This window comes from Delphinapterus leucas, chromosome 3 (genome assembly GCF_059928025.1).
Source record: "Delphinapterus leucas isolate spDelLeu-1000000601 "Yukka" chromosome 3, BTC_Dleu_Yukka2, whole genome shotgun sequence".
Taxonomy (NCBI): Eukaryota; Metazoa; Chordata; class Mammalia; order Artiodactyla; family Monodontidae; genus Delphinapterus; species Delphinapterus leucas.
In genome coordinates this window covers 2321162-2344654 of record NC_143131.1, presented here as the reverse complement: position 1 = coordinate 2344654, position 23493 = coordinate 2321162, and the positions used below count along the sequence as shown (strand labels likewise).

Here is a 23493-nt window from a genome sequence, read left to right as displayed (position 1 = left end):
ATTTTTGTAAAACTGTTTTGGGGTGATTCAGTGCACCTAAATGCTACAATTTTGGGGCTAATTTCTCTTTGATGGACATTTGGACACAGATTTCCTGTGTCTTTAAGAAACTACCAGGTGATGGCAGGTTACAAGGCAGGTGGCATCCTGGGGAGTGCCTGGCTTGGGTCTGGAGTCCCACCTTGTGCCTTCCCTGCTCTAGCCTACAAGCTTCCTTTCCCGGGGTCCTCCCCAGACAGAACCTAGTGGGGTGGGGGCAGGGGAGGTCTCCCCCGAGCCGGAGGGATGGGCCTGGGGTCCCCGGTGGGCGGGGTCCTGCCGCAGAGCCCTGGTGACTTGTGGCTTCGCGGTTGTGTCCCTTGTGGACCCGGCGCCCTGCTAACCGTGGCTCGCTTCAGCTGGAAGCGCTTCCCTAAACGAAGCGCTCGGTGAGCCTCAGTCAGGCAAGGGGGAGGGGAGGGGAGACCAGATCTCGGCCGGGGTGGACAGTCCCACTCTCGGGGTGAGCGGGACAGTGAGGGCGGAGGGGGGAACAGTTGCGGGCAGGGGGATGGCCATGCGGGCGGGGGCAAGGGGGACAGACCGGTCAGAGGCCTGCCTGGGGCAGCGGGGGAGCGGGCTGTGCAGGAACTGAAAGTCAGCCGCTGGGGGCGGGGCGGCACTGGGGGTCCGGGGGCGCGGGTAGCGCCCGGACGCAGGCTGGGGGCGGGTCCTCAGCGGAAGGAGCCCCGCCCCGGCCCACCGAGCGCAAACTTTTCCAGGGCTCGCGGGGAAGCCAGGTGCGGTCACGTGGGACGGGGCGGGGCGGGGGCGGACCGCGCTGACCCCGCCCCTGCGCCCTAGTCCGGCCTCGTCGGCGGGAGTGCGCGGAGTGGCTGGGGTGCCGGGCGAGCCATGCCCACCAACTTCACCGTGGTGCCTGTGGAGGCGCGGGCGGACGGCGGCCAGGATGAGGGTCCCGAGCAGACGGAGGCGCCGGGCCCCCCCGAGGGCGGTGAGCCCAACTGCCCGAGCCAGGGTGAGCGCGGCCGCACCTGCCCGCGGGACAAAGGCGGAGGCCGGGCTGCGCGGGGCTGGCAGCCGGTGGGAAGGGGAGGGGAGGGAGGAGGGGGCGGCCCTGGAGGGAGGGGTAGGGGTGGGAGGAGGAGGAGGGGGAAGGGGAGGGAGGCCGCGGCGGAGGGGGTGGCATGGGTGGCAGGGAGGGGAGGGCGACCTGGGCCCGGGACGTCGCCCGAGGAAGGGGTGTGGGGCTGCTCTCCGCTCCCCTCCCCCTGATTCCCAGCCCGCGCCTTCCTCTCACTCCTCACTAGTTTCCACCGCTTTGCCTGCTTCTGTGGTTCCCGTCTCACCGCCCCCCACTCCTGCCTGCCGAGCCCCCTCTCCAGGCTTAGTGGTGGAGGCGCTGGCCGAGGGCTTCAGGGGCGGTGGGCCCTCCTCTGCTGCGCCCCCATGCCCCCCCCCCGGGGCCTAGGAAGCACCTTTCTCCCACGCGGGGTGGGCCCCTGGGGAGGTGTGAGAAGCCCTGGGTAGCCATGGAGACCGAGGAGGGGCTCTTCCTCCGAGAGTTCCCAGGCCCGGTGACCCGGTGGGGTCCCCACCCGTGGTAAGGCTCCTCGGGGCTGGAGCGCCTGGCTGCTTCCTTCCCAGCCACCTCTGCTTTGCTCGTCTCTGCTCTCGGGCGGTGGGGCAAAGGGCCGCCAGCCAGATAAGCCCGGCTGACCGGGAACAGGCCCGCACTCTGGGGTCTTGAGCAGGAAGGACCGCGGGTCCCTGCTGGGGCGTGGGGGGGAGCTGTACTCAGGCTGAGGGTCCTCCTTGCCCACTTCGCTTCTGGAATCAGGCGGTCTCTAGCACTTTCACTTTCTCTTGGTGCGGGGCATCCCCAGGCCTGTCCCTCCATCACCTGGGCCCCAGGCCCGGGCTTCTCTGCAGCTGCTAGGTTGGTCATCCCGAGTCCGCTGCTTCATCTGGGGTTCAGCGCCCCTCTAGAAATGGAGGGTTGGGGAAGAGGTGTCCTGCTCCAGGCAGGAAAAGGGGCGAGGTCAGTGGAGGCCACAGGTCCTGGGGCCTGGCAGGAGAGGCCGGGCACCCCCTGGGGGCAGCACACCGTCCTAGCGGGCAGGGGCGGGTTGGCAGGGTCCCCCCCCCACCCCTCGGGTGCCCTCCGGCTTTCCTCTGCACGTGGGTGTGGGAGTGGGCACGGCTGCCGACGGCTCGGAGGCCGAAACCAGGCCGGACTTGAAGGCAGAGTCCGTAAGCCCAGCCTTTCTCTCACTGCGGCTCCGACTAGCGCATCCCGGTGTGGCCTTTCTGCGTGAGTGGCGTTTCACCAGCCACCAGGAGCCATCGTGTCCTCGGGGACCCTCAGCCCTCCCGGGTGTGCGGCCCCCTGCCTGCTGGCTCCTTCTCGGACGGGCCTCGGTGGCTCTCTGTAAGCTCGGTGCCCCTGGGCCTGCGCTCAGGGCTGCCAGGAGGGCCGTGGTGTCGCCTGCCCAGCTGGCCTCGAGCCCCCAGCCGCCCTCAGTCCAAGGCTCTTGCTTTCTCAGCCCTAATCCCTCTCCCGGCTCGTCTGGAACCCGCCTTGCCTGTGTGCTCTCAGAGGTAGGAGCACCGGCAAATGCTAAGTGTGGGCGTCCTGCATGCTTTTCAACAAACCCTTTAGGGTCTGAGCTGCACCTGTGACACTCAGATGAGCTGGCGCAGAACTTCAACCTGGGAAGCCTGTGTTCTTCGCTCGTCCTCGTGTTCCCTTAGAGAGACAGCCGCAGAAGGCCTTGGGGAACTGGCCGGAGCCCGCTATGGGGTCACAGGCAGGCGTGCTGTTGCCTTTCGGGGTCTGCTCAGCTGGGTTCTGAGTTTTAACGCAAGCCGTCAGACCAGTCGGTGCCCGGAGAGGCCCTGTGACGCCAGCGTGACAGGGGGAGCCTGGGAAGCAGCCTCACGCCCTGCTCATTGGTGGGACTGTCCTGCGGGAGCCGGAACCGCTGGATGGAGCCCCTTTGAAGACCCGCGTGCGGGGCCCTTAACCTGTGGTCCAGCTTGTGGCCACACCTGCTCATCGCAGAGTCACTGAAGTTCCTTCCTGACTCCGTGGCCGGCCTTAGAACCTCCAGGGAGGCACCTGGCTTTCTGGGTGGGCCTCCCGGTGCTGCTGGTGGAGCAGGTTTGGGGATACCCTCCCGAGGTGTACCTGGGGCTGTCGTGGGAATAGGGAGCGTGGGACGCCAGGGCGAGGGTGGGAGGGAGGTGAGGAGGGGCCAGCGCTCACGTCTGCAGGCCCACCTGGCTGACCCAGAGCTTGGTGGGACCGGCCTTGGTTGTGCCTGGCCTGAGGCTGACGGCCTAGTCGGTGAGCCTGCGACACGGGGCGGCCGCCTGGACTGCCTTTGGTCCCTGTGTCCAGGCTGGGCCTGCCGGGGAGCCCCGTTGTCAGCCTGTGAAGCCGGGGCCCGTTTCCTGGCTGTCGGAGGCTCTGGGCCTCATCAGGCTGCAGTGGCCAATACCACGTGTTGACCTTGAACTGCCCCTGCTACTTTGACCTTGGCTGTGTCCGCTCGGCAGGCCCACAGTTGGTGCTTTAGAGCCGGGAAGGTGGCCTGCGGGCAGTGAGGTGGGGGGGTCCACGTGCACCCCCAGAGGGGTGGCCCCGACCACACTGCCCCCCACCGCAGGGCCCGTGGGCTGGGCCCTGGAGGGCCACTGTTCCTGCCCGTTCCTCCCCGGGAGCTGCCTGCAGCTCTGCTGGGGCTTCCTCTTCCTTCCTTGTTGTTCCTCTTTTTGGATTCCTTTCCCGTGATTTCATGCTCTGCTGCTCAGGTCCTGTGGGTCACCCGGGGGTCTTCTCTTGCCCCCTGTGAAGGGGACCCGCGCCCCCAGCCACTGACCCAGGCAGCTCTGGGAGCATCACCTTTGTCCTGCGGGGCTCATGGGTCACGGGGAGCGGGCTGTGAGCCGATACGTGTGCCCGCTGCCCTCGAGGGTCTGCTGCCGCTGGGGTGGTCAGAGCACAAAGCCGAGGCCCTGGGCACTGGGACGTGAGTGTGGCTGGAGAGTGGGCTCGAGACAAAGCCTCGAGCATTGCTCCGCCTCTGGGTCCAGGAAGGAAGGGATGCGTCATGCTGGCGCGGGGGACGTCTGAGCAGGAAGGGCAGACGGCGCAGGCTGTCCGAAGGGCTGACCCCTGAAAATCGGTTGAACCTCATCCACCGAGGGAAGAGTGGATGGTGCCGAGTGTCTCCCGGTCCCCCGGGGCCCCAGGGCGAGAAGCGGTCCCCCATTCTCCAACAGTGCACAGGGCATCACCAACTAGCGGGCTCCACCAAGTGCTGGAGCAGCAGGGAATTCCACTGCCCCCCAGCCCCCAAGAGGCGCCGGGCAGAGAGACAGTTAACACGCCCCAGGACGCTCAGCGCAGTGGCCTCTCCACACGCAAGCCCTGCTGGCCGCTGGGGCCCTCTCCTTGCCTAACAGAGAGCCCAGCCAAGCCCACGGCTCCACTCTGCCAGGGGCCGCCCAGGACACACACACCAGGCAGTCCTCCCGCCAATCCTCCCAGATGCACACACACGCGCGCGTGCACGCGGCAGGACAGCCCCACCCCAGCTGGCTCCATGCCGCCCTTCTGTGGAATCCCCCTGGGCCAGCTCAGCGCCCCATGGCGTCAGACCCTGACTCGTTGCCCCGAGGGGCCTGTCTCAGGCCGGCTCACCCCGTCCCATCCCGGGGGCTGAATTTCGGGGGACAGGCTGCTGCTGGTCCTTGTTACACACTGACAGGCTGAATCCCACTGGTCCCCTTGTGCGGCCAGGCCCACGAGAGTGCCCATGTCACTGGAGGTGGCTACACGAGCAGAGGGGGTCTGTCTGCAGGGCCAGCCGCTCCGCGCTTGAGGCCACAGCCACCTTATGAACGGGGGCAGGTGGCCCCACCTGGGCAGAGCAGCTCCCAGTGACACGGGGCCCCCACCGCACAGAGAGCCTGCAGCTCAGAGGCTCCTCTGACTGGACGGTCACACGGCCAGGGCTTCAGAACCAGAACGGCCCCGCAGCCCATGGTCTCCGCGCGGACCCCGTTGTTTTCAAATAATTGATCCCACGTGTCCCTTGCTTGGAGATGGGCAGCGGGCTTACTCTCCTCTTGGTGGTGGTGGTGGTGAATTCTCGCTGGGCCTTTGTAGGAGGGGCCTGCCTAGAGAGGGTGAGGGGCCTTGTGTGGGCCCAGGTCACCCAGGGTCTTGATTTACTGCAGCTCGGGGCACCACAGACCCAGCAGGGGGCGGCCGGGATGGCCAGGGGCGTCTGCCAGGTCGGACCCAGTAGGCGAGGGGGCTGTCCTCACTTCCCTGCCCCTGGGGGACCCGGCCGTGGAGGGAGGTCTCTGCTCAGCAGGCCTGTGGCCACGGTCCTGAGCAGACCCGAGCAGGTCCTGGCTCCTGCCCTGGGCGGGGGGGTGGCCTTGGGCGGGGGGTTCCTTCCCAGGGCCAGTGTCCTCGGGGCACAGCAGCGGGACTGTGGTCGTGCTCGGGGCGGACATTGGAGGCACAGGCGGATGGGAAGACGGTGCCGCTGGCTGGTCTCTGGGGGTCTCCCGTTCCCCCCCGAAGGGCTGCGCATTGCTGGGCACGTGAGGCTGGAGGGCAGAGGCTGCTGTTTGGCCTGAGTGTCAGCTGCCGTGCGCGCAGCCAGGTGCTTTTTGGGGGCGTCCCTCTCGTAGTCACTTTGCAGCAGGGCTGCTTGCGGGGAGCAGGCGTCTGCAAGCGGCTCTGGGAGTGTGAGGCCGGCCAGGGTGACGGTCAGGGGCCGTCCGGGCTCCAGCGGATGGCTGCCCTGGGCTCCCTTCTGGGGAACTCTGGGCAGTGCGGCCCGGCACAGAGAGCAGGGCACAAAGGGTTACACCTTGCTTTTATGAGAAAGCGGGAACTCCCTCTTCAGAGCAGAGGTCTGGTCTGTGCAGATAAGCCTGTAGCTTCAGGAGGAGCAGCCGAAGAATGAGGCGCCCCGGCCCCCCGATCCATGGCCGCTCCTCCATCTGTGGCCCCTGGCGCCGTGTCGGCCCTGGAGCCCCGTGCCGGGAGCGCTGGTGAGGGGCCCCGTCCAGGTGCCCCTATGACTGGGGGGGTTTGCAGGGCTGTGCTCCTGGCCGGGAAGAGGGGGAAGTGTCGGTGCGACCTGGGGCCTTGTGCGTCTGCGTGGCCTCGCTGCCTGCGCCTCTGGCCAGGCTCAGCGGCAAGGCCCTGGGGCCCTGGGCTGGGTTTGTTTCCTCTTTCTTTCCTCGGGCGGTAGAGAACACAATCGGGAGGAGGTGGAAGCTCTTGTTTCTGAGCTTCCTGAGGCTTGGGTGGGCCCTGTGACCAGCTGTGAGTTCCCTGTGCTCAGGGTTGCTCTCGGGCAGAGTCCCTGGCTCCATGTGCCTGTGGCGCTGGGGTCTCTGCTGGGTGTTGGGCTCCTGGGCCCGCGTTTACTGCTCGCAGCCAGAACTGCTTCCCGTCTAACTGTCCTGCAGCCGCCCTGCAGCTGAGCCCGTCTGGGCGTCCACGTGGTCAGCGTGTGCCTGTGGCCTGGCGCCGTCTGCGAGGCGGGGGCACCCCACGAGTCCACGTGAGCGGGACGCCCCCCCAGGGCGATGGGGAGGCTTTGTGCAGGCCCCGCGCCATCCTGGGGGTTCTCCATGTGCCTGTCTCCCTCTCCTGGAGCCGGTCTGTCCCAGAGGTGGCCGTGTCCTGGGCCCTACCTGGTCACGGCGCCCACGGGTCAGGCCTGGGTTCTCAGGGAGGCTCTCGGGACGGTCACTGGGGAGGGAGCCTGTGGAGCTGATATCAGAGGAGAGACGCGCTGGGTGGTTCTTGGGTTTCCTCTTCCCTCTGATGGAGGGTCTTGGCCGCAGCCCGGCAGGAGCCTGAGTCGGTAACGGGAGCTGCCCCAGGAGGCTGGTGGGGCTCCCGGCTGCCCACCTCCCACCTTTGCCCCCGGCTGGGCCGGCCCTGCCGTCCTGAGCCCTTCCCCCCACCCCCAGGCTGGGATCACAACTGCCAGTTCCCGAGGAGGGAGAGGTCGGATCGGCAGCAGACACCGAGGGGTGGCGGGGAGCCGGGTCCCCGAGTCCACCGGAGGCCCACGCTGCCCAGGAGGGAGCGCGTCCAGCCTGGGAGGGCAGGTCCTTTGGACGGGCGGGAAGTCCCTGAAACACTTACTGTTCTGGGGAAACAGCTCACAGAGCTGTGGTCCCCAGCCGTGCCCCGTGTGCCTCTGTGTGCTTGCACACGTGTGTGGCTGGCTGGTTCCTCTGTGTTCTTGCCTCTTAGTAGCCGAGAATCCCGGTACTTTCCTTGTTGTCTCGACTGTGCGAGTGTCAGGTTTAAGGAGAAGGTGCCAGAGCTGGTGTCTTTGGCCCGACTGCCGGGCCGAGGCCCTTGGTTGGAGCAGAGGACGCCGGGGCGGTGCCCGTGACCTTGGTCTGGGTTGAAGGGCGGCTGTGTCCCTCTAGTGCCCGGAGCCTTCCTGAGTCCTTGTGTGTGAGCACCCCGGTCCTTGGTGTCACCCGGGAGAACCCTCCCCCCGGGCTGCGGGGTGGCGGGGGCAGCTTAGCGGGTGCAGGGGGCACATCTGGGCCAGGCAGGCTCTTTCCCCTCGATTGTGCCGCTTGCTTCTGGTTTCGGCTTGGACCTGGTGTCACGGGGGGTGCTGGTGGCAGGGTGCTCCCAGAAGTGAGGGCTGTGTCATTTCTGGAAGGCCTCGCAGAGGTGCTGTGATCCGGCCCTGCCCGCCTCTCCAAGCGGACACCCGCCACGCCCCGCCAGGTGCTGGGTTCCAGATGCCGGGTACACGTGCACAGCACTCTCGGGTAGGGCGGAGCCGGCCTGCCGCCACCCGTGTGCCCATGGTCCGTGGGCCTGGACGGTGCTGCTTCTGGCCCCAGGCAGCGGGGTCTGTGCTTGGTGGGGGCAGCTGGGGGCCAGGCGCACAGGGTCACCTGGCGAGGCCCTTGGGAAGTAGCATCTCTGGACGTCTGGGCCTCCAGCCGGCAAGGTGCCCCCGCAGGCCACGCCTGAGGGTTGGGCAAGGGCCCATGGAGGTCCGAGGGGCAGGGGCACATCCACCTCCTGCCCTCTCGGCTCTCGCCTGTGGGCAGGCACTTCTCGCTCCAGAGGCCTGGGTGGGAGGGCCAGGCAGCCCTCCAGGAGAGGACGTTGGGAGGTGCCCCGGCAAGGGGCCGCGTCCAGCTGGCCGGGCTGTGGGTGGTTCCTGTCCTGTCAGTGTTTCCCCTGTCTTCTCCAGAGAACGGGTTTCTGTTTTAGCCAGAAACTTGCTGTGAAAGCACGGGAGCTCCCAGCCTCAAGAATTTCCTTTTTTTCTGGCTTGAATGCAGAACGGTTTCTTCTCAGGCTGTGCCCCTCGGGGAGTCCACTGGCCCAGGTGGCCAGGCCGCTGGATTTCAGATCCAGCATTGATCCTGGCTGCAAAGCACGGAGGTCAGGGGGCGAGGGCCAGAGGGCATTAGTTAACCCTGAGGGTCATGGAACCTAAAAACTCCGTTGCAGTGCTGAACCACTTGGAAGGGGATCCAGCCTCGGGGGCCGGCCAGTCGGACGCACTGTTAGGTTGGCAGGTTCGGGAGGTGGCCCCGCGACCCCAGGGGAGGACTGCGGGCCGCCCACTGCCCGTGCCTCGGTGCAGGCCCGGCCCAGCTGACCCTCGGGAACGCCTCTGGCTCTGAGCCTCAGAGGTCACTCTCTGCTCCTCCCCTGGGAGCTCTTCCCAAAGAGAAAGAGACGGTGGTAGAAATCCCAAGCGCTGGCCCGGGGTGAGGGTGTCGGGGAGGCTGGCGCACTGGGAGGGGAGGGCTTGTGCGCAGAGGTTGCAGCGGGGCTGGCGGAGGCTGTGACCAGAGACAGAGGACGCTGCACTTGGGACCCTCAGCGGGGTGGGGCTCTGACCCGGTATCCACAGCAGACCACTGGGTCCGGGCCTGCCGGTCTCCGCTTTGCCCCTCAGCTGGCGCCCCTGTCCCGTCTGCCTCTCTGGCCTGGGCCGTCCCCTCCCGCCCCGAAGGCCCTGCTGCATTCGCTTGATGATGAGGACGCACGCGCCTCTCCTGGTGGCTTCCTGTTCCCGCTCCCTCGTCCAGAGCACCGGGTCCCACGCTGTCCCTGGTGACCACCACGTTTACTCAGGGTTAAGTTTGCATTTCATGGAGCCAGAAACCGGGCATCAAAATGGATGTGGGAGAATCAGATCGAGGACGGGTGGAAAGAGCAGAGGCCGCCTCGGCGGGGGGCCGTGTGTCTCCGAGGGCCGGGCGCGCGGGCTGGTGGAGGCAGCGGTGCTCTGAGCTGCGTCAGGCCTGCACCGGATGGGGAGGGTCCGCTTGGATGTGAGGCTGGCGCTTGCGGGCGCGGGGGCTTCTCAGGACGCCCGTGATGACACAAGACACATGGCCTCATGGGAAGCTCGCTGCTGCCTCCCCTCACGGGGAGGAGGAGGGATGCCCTGCCCACTTCGCCCCTTCCTGGCCACGGTTGCTCCCCGGGCCTTGGGCTCTCACTGCCAGGCACCTGCTGTTCCGCCCGTTTCTGGGGGGGGCTCCTCGGTGGCCTTGGGCCGAGGCTGGTCTGCAGCTCTGGGTCCTGGGCCTGGTCTGGTCCGGCCTTGCTGGCCAGTCATCCTGGGAGCCCCGGGCAGGATGCCGTCCCGGCCCCTGGGGGCAGTGGGCTTGGTGTGCCGTGTTCAAAAGGTGCTGCAGGTTACTGGAACTTTCTTTAGAACCTGGAGGGAGACCAGCAGGTAGGTGGACACTAAGGCCTGGCTGGGCCGCACTGGGAGCCACCCCTGAAGCGCTGGCTTCCTCAGGCTCCTCAAGCACGGGGGGCGCCGGGAGCACGGGAGGGGGCTTTAAACAGGCCACTCCTAGGCTGTGACGGTGTCTCAGAGCTTCCTAGTTTTTGTGATCTGGGCAGTTCTGAGGGTTGCTGGCCAGGTGTGTTGCAGGTGCCCTTGACTGGCATCAGTCTGATGGTTTTCTCGCAGCTCGGTGGGGTGTGGGTTTAACGGGAGACCCCGGAGGGAACATGAATTCTCACCAGCATGCAAGGTGCCACCGTCACCGGGGCTCAGCACTGGGGTGTCCGTCAGGTTCTGCCGTGAAGCCCCTCTTTTCTGCAGCACCACCACCCCAGCCTTTGGAACGAGTGGATCCTGGCTTTGTGGGCGCCTCCTTTTCAGCCAGCGCCCGGTGCCGCACTGTCCTACTCAGCCTGCCGCCGCCCATGCTGCAGGGGCGGCCAGTAAATATACGTTCTAAAGACTTAAAAAGGTTAGTTATGGCACATGGCTGCTGTGTCCTGGAAGAGCAAAACTCGGGTGTGCGTGCACGTCGGCAGTCCAGAGCTGGTGGTGGAGCCAGAGGCCAAGGGGCCGTAAACCGAGCGGCTGGCGCTCGGGCCATGTGGTGCCTGCCCGCGGCTCCCGGGGTGTTTGAACTCACCAGCTGTGAGCGGGCTGAGGGTCACCTGTCCCAGGCTCCGGACTCTCTGGCGGGCAGCTCTGCGTGCGCGGGCGCCCGCCTTCCCGATGCCGGTGTGTGGGGCGGTGCTGTGGGCGTGTCCTGCGTGTGCGTCAGCTGTTTCTGCGTGTCACCCCCAGTTCCCTCCTGTCCCCTTGGGCCCCGGGCACCTTCGGCCCCTCTTTCCTGGTGCCGCGTCCGCAGTGTGGCCGTTCTCGGGCGTCCCCAGCACACGGGCACCCCCGCCAGTTGGACGTGTCCTGGCCATGGTGTCCCGTGGGTTTACTGGCCGAAGGATCCTTGTTTTAAAACCGAATCAGTCTCCTTCCTCGGTGACGAGAGGGGTGAGTCACATGCAAGTTGGCTGGGCTCTGAGGGACCTCCCGGCCTGGCAGGGCCTCCCCGCCCACTGCGCCCGCCCGGCTGGACACTAGGGGTCCGGGGGTCCCGGGCTTGCGGGGGGCTGTGACCTTGGACCGCGTCAGGCTGTGATCTCTGCGCGGTGAGCCCCACCGGCAGCGCCCCTGCCGCGTGAAACGAGCAGGCCGAAAGCCCCACCTGTGCGTGAGGCGGGGAGCCAGCTCTGGTGGTGGTGGGGAGTGTTAATCGCGTGGCCTCCAGGCCGTTTCTGTTTGACTACACATCTGACGGCCCAGCCCTGCCCGTCCGTTAGAGCAGGTGAACGAGGCCCGAGCGCTCCTGCTCGGAGACAGCAGGTGTGGGTCCTGCCCTCCCGGCCGGCGTGGCCCAGGACACCTGACCGTCGGGGGGCCCCTCCCACATGGCCCGGCAGCCACCGCTGTGCAGCGAGGGCACCCGGTGACCTCCGGGCTGTGTGCCCGGCGGGGGCACCACGGGGGACGGTCGCCCCAGGAGGACGGAGGCGGTGGGGCCAGTGAGGCGGGCCCTGCGCCCCCGGGATCCCCTCTGCTCGGGCTTGTCCTGGGTCCTCATTGTCGTGACCAAGCAGAGTGCGCAGCGGGCGCAAGCCCAGGTGAGCGGCCTCCTCCCCGAGACGTGGGAGCAGGGTCTCAGCCAGAGGAGGACTCCTGCTCTTCAGAGCCGCGACCGGGCCTGGCAGGGTCGTGCCGGGTGCCATCAGAGTCCCGGTGGAGGCGGGAGGGCTGTCCATCTGGAGCCTGAGGTCTTCAGAGCCCCCAGCGTGTTCCAAGGGCTCAGGCCCTGGGGGGGAGGGTTTGTACCAGTTTCCTTTGTGAAGACTTGAGTTGTAACCTGCCCCTCCCTTGAAAAATAAAAACTGAGATTTGAGTGTTCTCCAGCGGTGAAAGCAATTAAGGGAATTTTAAGGCTCACCCGGGTAGCTTGTGACGGTTTCGCATTTTGTGGGATGGGATCGCAGGTGTGTCCCTCAGGTAGAAGCGTTTGATTTTTTTTTTTTTCGCGGTACGCGGGCTTCTCACTGTTGTGGCCTCTCCCGTTATGGAGCACAGGCTCCGGACGCGCAGGCTCAGCGGCCATGGCTCACGGGCCCAGCCGCTCCGCGGCATGTGGGATCTTCCCGGACCGGGGCACAAACCCGTGTCCCCTGCATCGGCAGGTGGACTCTCAACCACTGCGCCACCAGGGAGGCCCGAAGCGTTTGATTTTTAACCAAGAGTCTTGGCTCCAGCAGGTCGAGGCGGAGATGGCTGTCCGAGGCTCCCGCGTGAGCCTCTTCTCTCCGCTGGGTCCCGCAGCGCTTCGGAAAGCACGCCCGAGGACTGCCTTCTCAGAAATGAAGGGAAACGTGTTCTTGTTAAAGGATTAGCGATTAAGACGGTGGTTTACGATGGATAAGGAGACTCACTGTTGGCCGTAATCTCTGGTGTGGGCGGTGCAGCCCCCAAACGAGGGGAGTCGGGGGGTGGGGGGGGATTTATGGAGACGCTGGGGCGTGTGTTGCTGTTCCTCCGGTGCGTTTTGTGTGTGTTCCCCCATTCTCTGTGCATTAATTCTGGTTATAAGCAGCGAGCCGGAAGACCAGAGCCTCACGGCCTGACAGCCCAGTCCTGGCCGTCCCCGGGCTTCCTGTGCACACGTGCCCAGCACACGTGTCCCCACGGGGCGGGCCATCCTGGCCTTTGTGGGGCGTTCACAGCATTGCTTCCCACTCCGCAGTCTCCACGGTTGTCCTGTGTGTAAATAAGCCACTGACGTCCACCTGTCTTGAATCAGTTGATCCTGGCCGTCTCCCTGGGCCCCCTCGCCCAGGCACTTCTCGCCCATTCTGCTCCTTTCCGACCCTCGGCTCCGGGCCACCCCGCGGCCCTCATCGCGGCGGATGGGCCAGCTGTCTCAGCTCCTGTTTGAGGTCGTGGCTCACTTTCCCAGCCAGCCAGGAGCATCAGATGCTCCAAGAAAGATGTTGTCTCTGTGGATTGAACGTGGTTGCAGGTGCCCATCCGCCCCGTGCCCGGTGGGCATTCAGACAGACCCCCAGAGCCCCCTGGACCAGGCTGTGCTTCCCGGGCGGGGGCGGCAGGGGCACCTGGGCAGCCAGGCCTGAGCTGAGTGGAGGCCCTGTCCGTGGTGGCCGCCTCTCCCTGGACGAGAAACACAAGACCTGGGAGCCATGAATTTGTCCAAGGTTGGGGCAGAGGGAGAACCCAACACCCCTCCCGGGGTGGCCGGCACCCTGGCCTGCGTGGCTGAAGCCTGTTGACCGGGACAGAGCCGGCCTGCGTGTCCTCCAGAGTCTGGTCTGCAGAGAGCTGTTTGCGGCTTCGTTTACACCAGAAACCCAGTCGGAAACAGGATTGTTGCCACCAGGAAAGTACAGTCATTATCACCAGGAAGAAGGTGCTGAACAGGAGCTCGCTTGAAGCAGGAAGGAGGGAGACGGGCTGGCGCCCTCCCGCAGACGCCTGCAGAGCGGGGGAGGGCGCTCAGGAGGGATTTCTTGTTTAATTGAATGTGGTTGCAGTTTTTAAGCTTTGTTTTGACCCAACTTCAGAACTTGGGCTTGAGAAAACTTTCAAGAGCACGGGATCACGTGTCATCTGCCTGAGCACTGGTCCCACCTGCCTTATGCCTCCCCCTCCCCCTTTTCGCACGTTCCTTCCCGATGTGCTGAGAACAGGCAGAAGGTGCGATGCCCTTTGTGTGTTTCCTAAAACAAGCACATTTCCTCTCATGATGCCTGTAGTACAGTCTCCAAAGTCAGGACGTTTTCATTGATTGAAGTCTTACTCAGATTTCGCCGTCAGCCCAATAATGTCCTTTATGGAAAGAATCGGGCTGCTTCCATCTTCTTCCTCTTTCCAGAACGTTCCGGAGCCGGCCCGTGTCCTCTGAGGCCTCTGAAGAGGGCCGGTGGCTCCTTTGATTTGCCTCAAGCTCCTCGTGCTGGAATCCGGGGACCCAGGCAGTCATGTCCTCTCCTGGGTGTCGGTCAGCCTGTGACCCTCGTGTTCACCTTGACCCCTGGTTCAGTGGGTGATTGGCTCTTCCTGGCACTGCCCCTGCCCCATGGTGATGAGCAGGTGGCTCGTGGGGCCATGGTGTGTGGGGGGTCCTTGCCCCGTCCCCTCCAGGTGTCGCCCCTGGTCCCAGCATCCGCCAGCGGTTCCCCGGCCACTGGCTTCCTCGGGCCTTCTGCTGCCCCTGAGCTGGTCACTGGGGCTCAGCAGTGAGGGGCACAGGGTCCATCCGGCAGGAGGGCAGGGCTCTGCCTGCCATGCAGCCTCCACGGGCTGGACCCTGGGAACTTTCTGGGGAGGGGTCTGGGAGGCCTCGGTGGATGGGCGTGGGTCTGTGGATTTCGGGGGGTGAGGGGGTGATGCCTGGACCCCGGTGGCTCCTGAATTTGTGTCCGTTGTGAGGGGCAGGCACGTAAGTTCACAGGGGATGGACTGTGGACTCCCCTTCCCTGTGCGTCTGGGCTTTGGTTCCTTCTGGGGATTTGGGGGATTCCCTCAGCAAGTCGGGTGTCACCCGTGACGGGACCTGGTGAGCAGGTGATTCCCCGCTAAGGTCATGCTCCGTGTTGCCCCAGGGCCCCTGGGGGCCTGAGAAAAGCCAGTTTGGAGCGCCTTTTCCTGGTGTCCTCACTCGGCCCTTCTGATACAGGGTCACATCACACGCAGAAGGCCTGTGGGTGGGGCTGACGTGCAGGCGGGCCCAGGTAGGGGTGCCGGTGTCTCCGAGCTCACCCCGTGTCCCTGCTGGTGGCTTCTGGGATGGCATTGCTCCAGATCCGGTGGGATGGGGCAGGGCTGGGAATCAGAGCGATGCCATCAGGGTTTTTCTCTCTGCTTTGAATTGGGAGCACGTGGTAAGGCTCGCGTTCCAGGATCTGGAAGGAGCTCCCAGGGTGAGTCGGGGCTGACCCTTCGCTCCTCTGTGGCCTGGCCACTCCGAGGGCCTTGGTATACTCTAGCTGGGGATGGCGGGCCAGGGCTTCCTGACAGAAACAGCCGTGGAGACAGCAGGGCCACGATGGGCCACCTGCCGGCCGTGCGCCTACGTGTGGGCTCCGTGACACTCCCCGCGGGGACTGTGCTCTGAGCTAATGGGGTCACCAGTGAGGCCGCCGTAATCCACCAGGATTGGGGGGATTGGAAAGCTGAAGCTGCTGTCAGAACAAAGCAGCGAGCCTCGGTGCCACCTGGTACAAGTGCCGGTCCCCACCCCGTCCCCGCCGAGGACGGTCACGGGCCAGCCTGTCTGGATCTGCTGGTCTTGAGCCGTTTGTCCCGCAGGACCCAAAAGGGCTGGGGTGGGACTTGAGCTTCCTGGACCCAGCGCCACCTTTGGCCTTCTGTCTACCTGGTCCCTCGCCCCCTGACAGATAACTTAGAAAAGTCCGAGGCACGTAGAGGAGTGCCTGGCGGGGCCCCCTCCTCCTGTTCCCTCGTGGCCTCCTTTAATTCCTTTCACATCTGACCGAGCCCTTCCCCACAGGAGATGGAAACCCCGGGGAGAACAGCCCGTTCATCGGCAGCGTGGACGTGGACGGAGAGAGAGCCTTTGAAAGGAAGAGCATGGCGCTCTTTGAGGTGGGTCACCACCCCCCGCACCCCCCGCTCTCCCCTTCAGAGCGGAGGCGGCAGTACCCGCGAGAGAAGAGCCCAGACTAACGGTGCCCTGGGGTCCGGGCAGAGGCCTCAGGGAGCCCCGGGGAGGGGCTGGGCCTGGGCCATCCGGGGAGCCCCGGGGCCCTGAGCCCTGACCGTTGACCCGCTGGGCACGTAGAGCGGGACCCCTGCTGGGAGGTTGGTCTGGTCGGTCTGGGGCGTCTCGGGGTCGGGGGGTCACTAACTCCACGCCTCGGTCCCAAACAGGAGGAGATGGACAGCAACCCCATGGTGTCCTCGCTACTCAACAAGCTGGCCAACTACACCAACCTGAGCCAGGGCGTGGTAGAACACGAGGAGGCCGAGGACAGCCGGCGGCGCCAGGCCAAGGTGCCCCAGCCCGGCCCCGCCCTGCGCCGGGGCCTCCCCTCCCCCACCGGATCCCCTGGAAACCCCCCCCCCCCCCGCTTCGTTTCTCAGTCACGGGACTTGTCCTGCTGCCGCCTTCCTGGGAGCCTTATTTCTGAGGGTTTACCTCTGGGAGCCTCTCCTAAGATGCGCCCAGCTCTCCGAGGATTCTGTGCAGAGACCTCGGGGAGGTCCCGTAAGCCCAGCCTGCCGAGCTGTGCACAGTGCGTAGGGCAGATTGGGACCCGAGCGGGCAGCTCCTGGCCTGTGTCCCCAGGGCACCCGGGAGCCTGTGCCAGAGGCTGACGCAGGCCACCCGTGACCCTCAGCACGACCGTGTGTGGCCAGGTGGGCGGGTTTGGCGGGATGACCCGGCTGCCCCACCCCCGGGCATGGGTCCGTGGGAGCGGCCCTTGTTGTCCCTCTGACCAGGGGGCACAGAGATGGGGGGTCGGTCCCCCAAAAGTGCCTTCTCCAGGGTCTGGGCGCCTCTAGTATCTTGGGCCTCGTAACCGGCCAGGTTGATCCTTCAAAGCTGCCTTCTATGGGAGTGCCGGGGGCCCCGTCACGGCCTTTCAGGACGACTCAGGGTCATCTCGCCACTGCACAGGGACGGGCCGGGCCTGAGGCTGGGCCAGGCGGGCGGGGGCCCCGCGCCCGTGAGACTGGAGGGTTTGCTTCTGGTGTTTCACGGTCCTTGAGCCAAAGGCAGGGGCCGGAGCTACTCTCAGCTTGTGTCGCCCTCACCCTTCTCCGCCGTTCTGCGCCCGCGGCCAGGAGCCGCCACGCTTCCGTCATCCACAAACAGGACACGGGGCCGCGGGGGCGGGCTGCCCCGGACACTGGCGCTCAGGGCCCAGGCGTGAAAAGCCAGCTGCCGGGTGCCGTCCAGGCCTCAGGCCGAGTCTGCCCGAGGCTTCTGACCCACCTCCACGCTCCCCGGGCGCCCCCTTGGGTTACTTCCCCGGGGTCTCTGCTCCATGCCAGCCCCATGCCAGCTCTCTCGCTGCGGGCGTTCCTGTGGGTCGACCTTCCATTCTCACCCTGAGAAGCCCCCCGGCTTCCTTTGAGGGGGGCCCGCCTTTCGGCCCAGCGAGCGGGCTGGGCCACGTCTCCCCAGCCTCCGCGGGACGCCTCGTTTCAGGCAGCCTGGCCCCTTTCACAGGAAATGTTTTCAAAGCAGATCTTCCCAGCTTTTTTTCCTTTTATTCGCCTGAGTTTAAGCAGCTTCCCCATTAAACGTCCTCTTGCCTTTTTAGCCAGGTGTCCCCAAATCCCGACTGTGTCGCCTGACGCTGCCGTCTCGCTGGCCGGCGGGCAGGACGGGCTGGCCCCCGGCCTTGTTCCCGAGCTCTCCTCTGGGCAGCTTTGCTCGGCTGTAGTCTGTCTGGGGTTACGGAAGACGTTTCTGTCAGGCACCCTCCTGCGGTTACCCCGCGGCGGGGCGACCCTCTCCCAGGCCGCATCTGGTCGGCCGTGCTGCGGGGCCTTCGGGAAGGGGGTCACTCACAGAGGGCACGTCCTCTCTGAACTCTCGCTGGGTCCCCTCCCCTCGCTGGGCACTTCCTCCAGGTGGGTCAAGACGCGGCAGATTTCTCTCTGGACTTGGTGCTTCTGCGCCCTTGCAGCCTAGGGAATGGTGGCCGGTCCCTAACCCTTCCTTCCGGCCTCTCATTTCCCCCCACTTCGCGCTCTCTTGAGGACCTGGGCTGCAGTTGCTTCGGGCAGAGCCCAGGTCGGCTTGCTCCTCGTCTTTTCTCCAACTTCCCCACCTTCCCGCTGTGCCCCTGATGGAGGGGGGGCCGAGCCCTTCTCTCCCCTCCCTGCCCCGGGGCAGTGACGTGGTTTTGCCCCCGCCCCCCTGCTCCTGGGCAGTGAGGGTATTGCCAAAATCTTGGCCTCTGTACACCAGTGCTGAATAGAAATACGGAGACAGAGTTTTGCAGGAAAGAGAAAGAGTAGCTTTATTTCTTTGCCAGGCAAAGAGGGAACACAGCGGGCTAGCGCCTCAGGAGCTGTGCCCACCCTGCAGGGGGTAGCCTTACAGTGGTCAAGGAGCAGGGCGTGGTCAGCTCGTGGACAGCTCTCGGATTGGTTGGCATCAAGGTGAAGTTTCAAGCATCGTCAGCCTTCTGGTTTCAGCCGGTCTGGGGTCTGTGTGCTTGTGGCCAGCAGGTTCCATCTGGTGGGCGTCTGCTTCCTGCAGAAACAACTTAGGAAGGTGTGTCAGGCCTTTATCTATGTGTTTCGGGGAACTGGGAGTTCGTGACTCTGAGACGCAGCAGAATTATAGTCTGAATTACTGCCAGTTCCCCAGGCCTACAGCTATTGTCTGTTTCTGTTGATACGTCTTCATGTTTCCCAGTCATTTCACTCTTGAGTCAGACGAGGACCCGGGGGCTTGTACACAGTTTCAGGGAGTCCTACTGTGGGTTCTCTCCAAGCCCTGGCCTCGCGTCAGCCGCTTTCCGCGTAACTGAAGCTGGGCCTTTGCTGGTCTTCGTTTGTCTTCCTGTCCCCTGACCTCTTCACAGTCTCTGGGACCCATCAGCTCCCGGCGGGGGCAGGGGGGCTCTGGGGGAGGCGCTGCCGACCCCGGAACCTGCTCCGCTCTCTTCCAGAGCCCCCGCATGGGCACCCTCATTGGCGTCTACCTGCCGTGCCTGCAGAACATCCTGGGTGTCATCCTCTTTCTGCGCCTGACCTGGATCGTGGGAGCGGCCGGCGTCCTGGAGTCCTTCCTCATCGTGTCCATGTGCTGCACCTGCGTGAGTGGGGCGGGGGCAGCTGGACGTCGGGGCTTTCCGGGGTCCCCGGCCCCAAGGGCACCCCTCACCTGCGCTGGTGTGGGCGCAGGTCAGCGCCCGGCTGCTGACGGGCCGGGGGCAGTCTCATGGGCCCGCCTCCGCAGAAGCCAAGGGTCAGCGTCCCTTGGTGGCCACCACTCACGGCCATCCCGTCCTGCATTTAGACCAGGTCCCCTGCCCGCTGGTGACACGTTCAGCCCTGCACCCGGCTCACCAGGCCCTCCTCCACATGGCCTCCGCGCCCACGTCCCCATCTGCCTTAGCGGCCCAGGAGCCTTTTCTTGCGACAGCTTGTCGTGCCTGGTTCAACCCCTAAGTGGCCCTCAGCACCTGCCCCCCCACCTCCCTCCTCCCCTTTCTCCATCGCTGTTACGAGGAGGGTGATTCAGCTGCTCTGAGCCCCCCAAGTGCCACCTGCCTGAAAGAATCCAACGATGCAGATGAGCCAGGGTCCCCTCGACCCCAGCCTGCTGCCCTGCCTGTCCCCCGGCTGCGTCCCCCGGCCGCCCCGGGCCGCCTCTGTGTCCACGGCCTTCCCGCTCCTGTGCTGTCGTGCCTGAAGCTCTTGCCTGAAGGTTCTCGCTGTTCCGCACGTGCTGCATTCACTTAATGAGCCCGGAAGTGTCTTTGGAGCAATCACCCCGCCTCTCCCCTAGTAAAAGCCGATGAAAAGCAGGATACAGAGCAGGGCCTTTGTTAAGCTAGAAACGTCCCTGGCAGGAACCAGTCAGGTGGGCACTGAGGCTGCAGGCTTCCCGGGGGCTGTTCTTCCGGTCCTCGGGTTGTGAAGTAATTGCTCCCCAGCCCACAGGTGTGGCCGCTTTCCTGAGCAGCGGGTGAGAAGGCCCGCCCTGGACAGACTCTGGCAGTCCCCCAGCCCCGTGGGGTGGGTGGCCCGCGGGGCACCTAGGTGGGGGCCTACAGGGGGTCCCCCTGCATCCCATCAGGAAGCGGGCGCCCACTGGAAGCAGGAGGCGGTCCCGAGTCGGGTGTTCCCTGGGGGGCTCACGGGAGCTCAGCTTTGGGGGTTAAGTGGGAGAGAGCAGGGCTGTGGTCCTGAGCATTATGGCGCCCGGTTACCCAGCAGCGCTCTGAGGTCAGCAGCCGGGAGTCGGCAGGCGGGCGCCGCCCCAGGCCCGGTGCCATCCGCCTCCCGGGGTGGCTCTCGCAAATGCTCGTTCTTCTAAAAGGCCCCCGTCTTTCTGCAGACGATGCTGACCGCAATCTCCATGAGTGCGATCGCGACCAATGGCATGGTCCCAGGTAAGGGTGCCGCGGGGAGCTGGGAATGGCGGGGAGTGACCGAGCGGGCTCCGCTGTGGACGGTGGTGCACGTGCCACTTCGTGTGATGTTCACCCTTCACCCCGGGCGGACTCAGGGGCGGCAGAGGGCGGGTCCCAGCGCGGACACGCCCTCACCCGCCTGCAGGATGGATCCCCACATCTGGAGGGGCGGACATCCCTGTGGTGCGGCCAGGCCCTTCCCTTCCAGAGGCCCCGTCGGCAGTGACCCTGCCGTTGGGCAGCAGAACTCAGGCGGCTCCCGGCCCCCACCTGCACCTGACGCTCCCCCCGGCGTGCCCCCCCCATCGAGGGCACAGTGGGGCTTTTCTAAGGCCAGGGAGGGGTGCCCCCTGCGGCTCGTCCCCCAGAGCCTGCCCATGTGCTTGGGGTCCCTGAGAAATTGGGGTTCTCCTCGGGGAATCTACGTAAATGCCTCCAGGGATTTTCTTGTCGCGTTCACGCTGTCCACTACTTGCTCTTTGGGGGGGGGGGCTGCACCCTGAGATGTCCTCCAGGTGCCCAGTGTCACGCACGGTCCCTGGTCAGTGTCTGAGTGGGGTCTCAGCCGACCGACAGGACGACCAGGGACGGGCTGGCGAGGCCGTGGGTGTCACTGTATCCGTAGGTGTGACACACAAAGGATGACTAAAGAGCTCTTGGTATTTTAAATCTTCCTGGGTGAAAGTTGAGTCAAGGTTTCGGGTGTGATGTCAGCCGCAGGCTTCGTACGGGCACGGCCGTCAGGGTCCAGGCCCCTGACTGTGGCTCGCCCTCCTTTAGTCACAGCTTCCAAAGACAGCCGCCAGCAGGGGGAGGGCGCCTGTGGACTCAGGCGCGTGTCTCCACCCTTGCGGCCGGGCTCCCCATCCCATGGACGAGGCCGTCTGCCCCGGGAGGTCTGTGTTCACGGTCAGCGGCAGGTCCGTAACCCGCTGCTTCCCGTTTGGCGTATTTGCAGCGGGCGGCTCCTACTACATGATATCGCGGTCTCTGGGGCCGGAGTTCGGGGGGGCCGTGGGCCTCTGCTTCTACCTGGGCACCACGTTCGCGGGGGCCATGTACATTTTGGGGACCATTGAGATTTTTTTGGTAAGTGCAATGTTTCGGGCGGGTTCCCTTGTCCAGGCCGCAGACGCGCGACCTGAGGGTGTGTCCCAGAGGCGTCTGCTGGCGTGGAGGCTCACGGGCAGGGCGGAGCCCGGTGCCGCGCCCCCTCAGAGAGGGCCCGTTGGGAGGTGCAGGGGCGCGCCTGGCCCCGCGCTCCCGTGCGGTCACCTTGGGGAGGGGTGGGCGGCCCTTCTTGACCTCGCTTTGCCCTGCAGACCTACATCTCCCCCAGCGCGGCCATCGTGCGGGCTGAGGGCGCAGGCGGCGAGGCCACAGCCCTGTTACACAACATGCGAGTGTACGGGACCTGCACGCTGGCCCTCATGGCCACGGTGGTCTTCGTGGGCGTCAAGTACGTCAACAAGTTGGCCCTGGTGTTCCTGGCCTGCGTCGTGCTGTCCATCCTTGCCATCTATGCCGGCGTCGTCAAGACCGCCTTCGACCCACCTGACATCCCGTGAGTCCTCCGCCCAGCTCCGGGCCGGCTTCCCGCCCCAGTCTGTGGCCCTGGCCTTAACCGCTGACCACGTTGGCTGGGCTGGGCATGGCGCCCTGTGTCTGCAGACGTCCCTACTCTGGCCGGGTCGAGGGCGAACAGGTCACGGTGCTCTCGTGGCCGTGCTGTCTGCGAGGACAGGACAGGCCTGGTGACTCCAGCAGCACCGAGCTCCTCCCGGCCGTGGCCCTGTCCTCATGGAAGCCCCTGAGCAGGGTCTTCTCTTGTCCCCTTCCGGGTGAGGATGCAGCGCGGAACGGGGTAGCTCCGGGTCACAGAGCGAGCGCGCGAGCCCCCGTGCGGCCCCACCGGGCTGGGCCAGGAGGAGCCCGGGGTGGGGGGCTGCCGCTCTGCGCACGTGGACACGCCACGCGGGCCATTCACTCCGCGTCAGGCGCCCCAGAGCGGAGGGCGGCAGGACGGACCGGGGCCCGGTGCTGCTGGAAACCTGCTGAGGGCCGGTGCCTCATGCGAATGCCCTTGTCGCCCTGAGCGGAGGGGGTCCGAAGCGCCTCACGAGGGACCTGCGAACTCCACTCGGTTACGGAGAAGAGCGGTGGGCGAGGCGTCTCACCACCTGCTCCCGCCCAGGATCTGTCTGCTGGGGAACCGCACGCTGTCCCGACGTAGCTTCGACGTCTGTGCCAAAGTCCACGCCACCAACAACGGCTCGGCGACCACTGCGCTCTGGAGCCTCTTCTGCAACGGATCCACGGCCAGCATCTCCTGCGACCAGTACTTTGCCCAGAACAACGTCACGGAGATCCAGGGCATCCCCGGTGTGGTTAGCGGCGTCCTCCTGGGTGAGCGTCTGGCGGGTCTCTGCCGGGGCCGGGCCTTCTGAGCCTAGTCCCTTGGGTCCTGTCCTTCCGCCCAACCTGTGGCCACATCACCCCGCCCCCAGCTGCTGGCCCATTGGGGTCCCTCTGGGCTGATTCTCCCCAGAGCGTAGACGCCAGGTGAATCTTGCAGGCAGCAGGTAAGGGCTTCGAAGTTGACCCTTTATCTTTAGAATTGCAAAGCGGCAGGCACGGGGGATTAGCATGTTGATAAGGGAAATAATTAACGGGTGGGGTCCCTCAGGCAGCTCGTCAGGGGTAGATTGTTGTACGAGGTAAGTTTTTTCATCAGACTTGACTTAAGGACCAAAATCTTTCATTCAGAGATTAGGAGAGGATGGTTTTCTTAGAGGGCAGTTTCTCCAGGTCAGTTGTCCTTGTCCTGGTGTGAAGTTGGAGGCTGGGGTGGGGATGGGCCACCCGATGGCGGAGCCCTGATGGCAGGTGTGGAGTCTCGTGATCCGCCTGTTCCCCCTCCAGATAACCTGTGGAGTGCCTACGCGGACAAGGGGGTGTTTGTGGAGAAGAAGGGCGTGCCCTCGGTGCCCGTGCCGGAGGAGAGCAGAGCCAGCGGGCTGCCCTACGTGCTCACTGACATCACGACCTACTTCACCATGCTGGTCGGCATCTACTTCCCCTCCGTGACTGGTGAGGCCTCGGTGCTCCCGGCGGGTCAGGGCCCCGTCGGCTCTAACATGCCCACCCCCGCCCCATCTTTCTTTTCCTTTTGGCTCAAAGATGAGCTTCGGGGTCTCCGTTCCCCACGTGTCTGAGCCAGGGGCTCAGGAGCTATGGGCGTCAAGGGGCTTGTCCGTGTTCTTGTGAGAGACCCAGGGTATTCGGAGTGGCCCTGCGACCTTGGCCCTTAGCAGTGGACCTGAGGGCTGTCAGAGGCCGGGGACTGCAGCGTCCTTGTCCTTATAAGAGAGTCTGCTGACCTCCTGGAGAGCCCCAGTGCACAGTCCCCCACACGTGCACACGCACACACTGGTCCGCACGCTCACACACGCACCCGTGGGCGCACACCTGCTCCTGGGGGC

General features: G+C 65.4%; 1 protein-coding gene across 2 annotated transcripts in view; it reads left to right on the top strand.

Moving 5' to 3' along the window:
- Positions 1 to 833: 833 nt before the first annotated feature.
- SLC12A7 (solute carrier family 12 member 7) overlaps positions 834 to 23493 on the top strand; it is a 43167-nt gene continuing 20507 nt past the window's right edge. For both annotated transcript variants that reach the window (XM_022581322.2, XM_089908647.1), the window contains exons 1-9: positions 834 to 1018; positions 15400 to 15494; positions 15780 to 15902; positions 18542 to 18688; positions 19936 to 19990; positions 20970 to 21100; positions 21334 to 21575; positions 22206 to 22417; positions 22934 to 23101. In XM_022581322.2, coding sequence (XP_022437030.2) covers positions 895 to 1018; positions 15400 to 15494; positions 15780 to 15902; positions 18542 to 18688; positions 19936 to 19990; positions 20970 to 21100; positions 21334 to 21575; positions 22206 to 22417; positions 22934 to 23101 — 1297 coding nt within the window. In that variant the 5' untranslated portion in view covers positions 834 to 894. The remainder of the gene's footprint in view (positions 1019 to 15399; positions 15495 to 15779; positions 15903 to 18541; positions 18689 to 19935; positions 19991 to 20969; positions 21101 to 21333; positions 21576 to 22205; positions 22418 to 22933; positions 23102 to 23493) is intronic.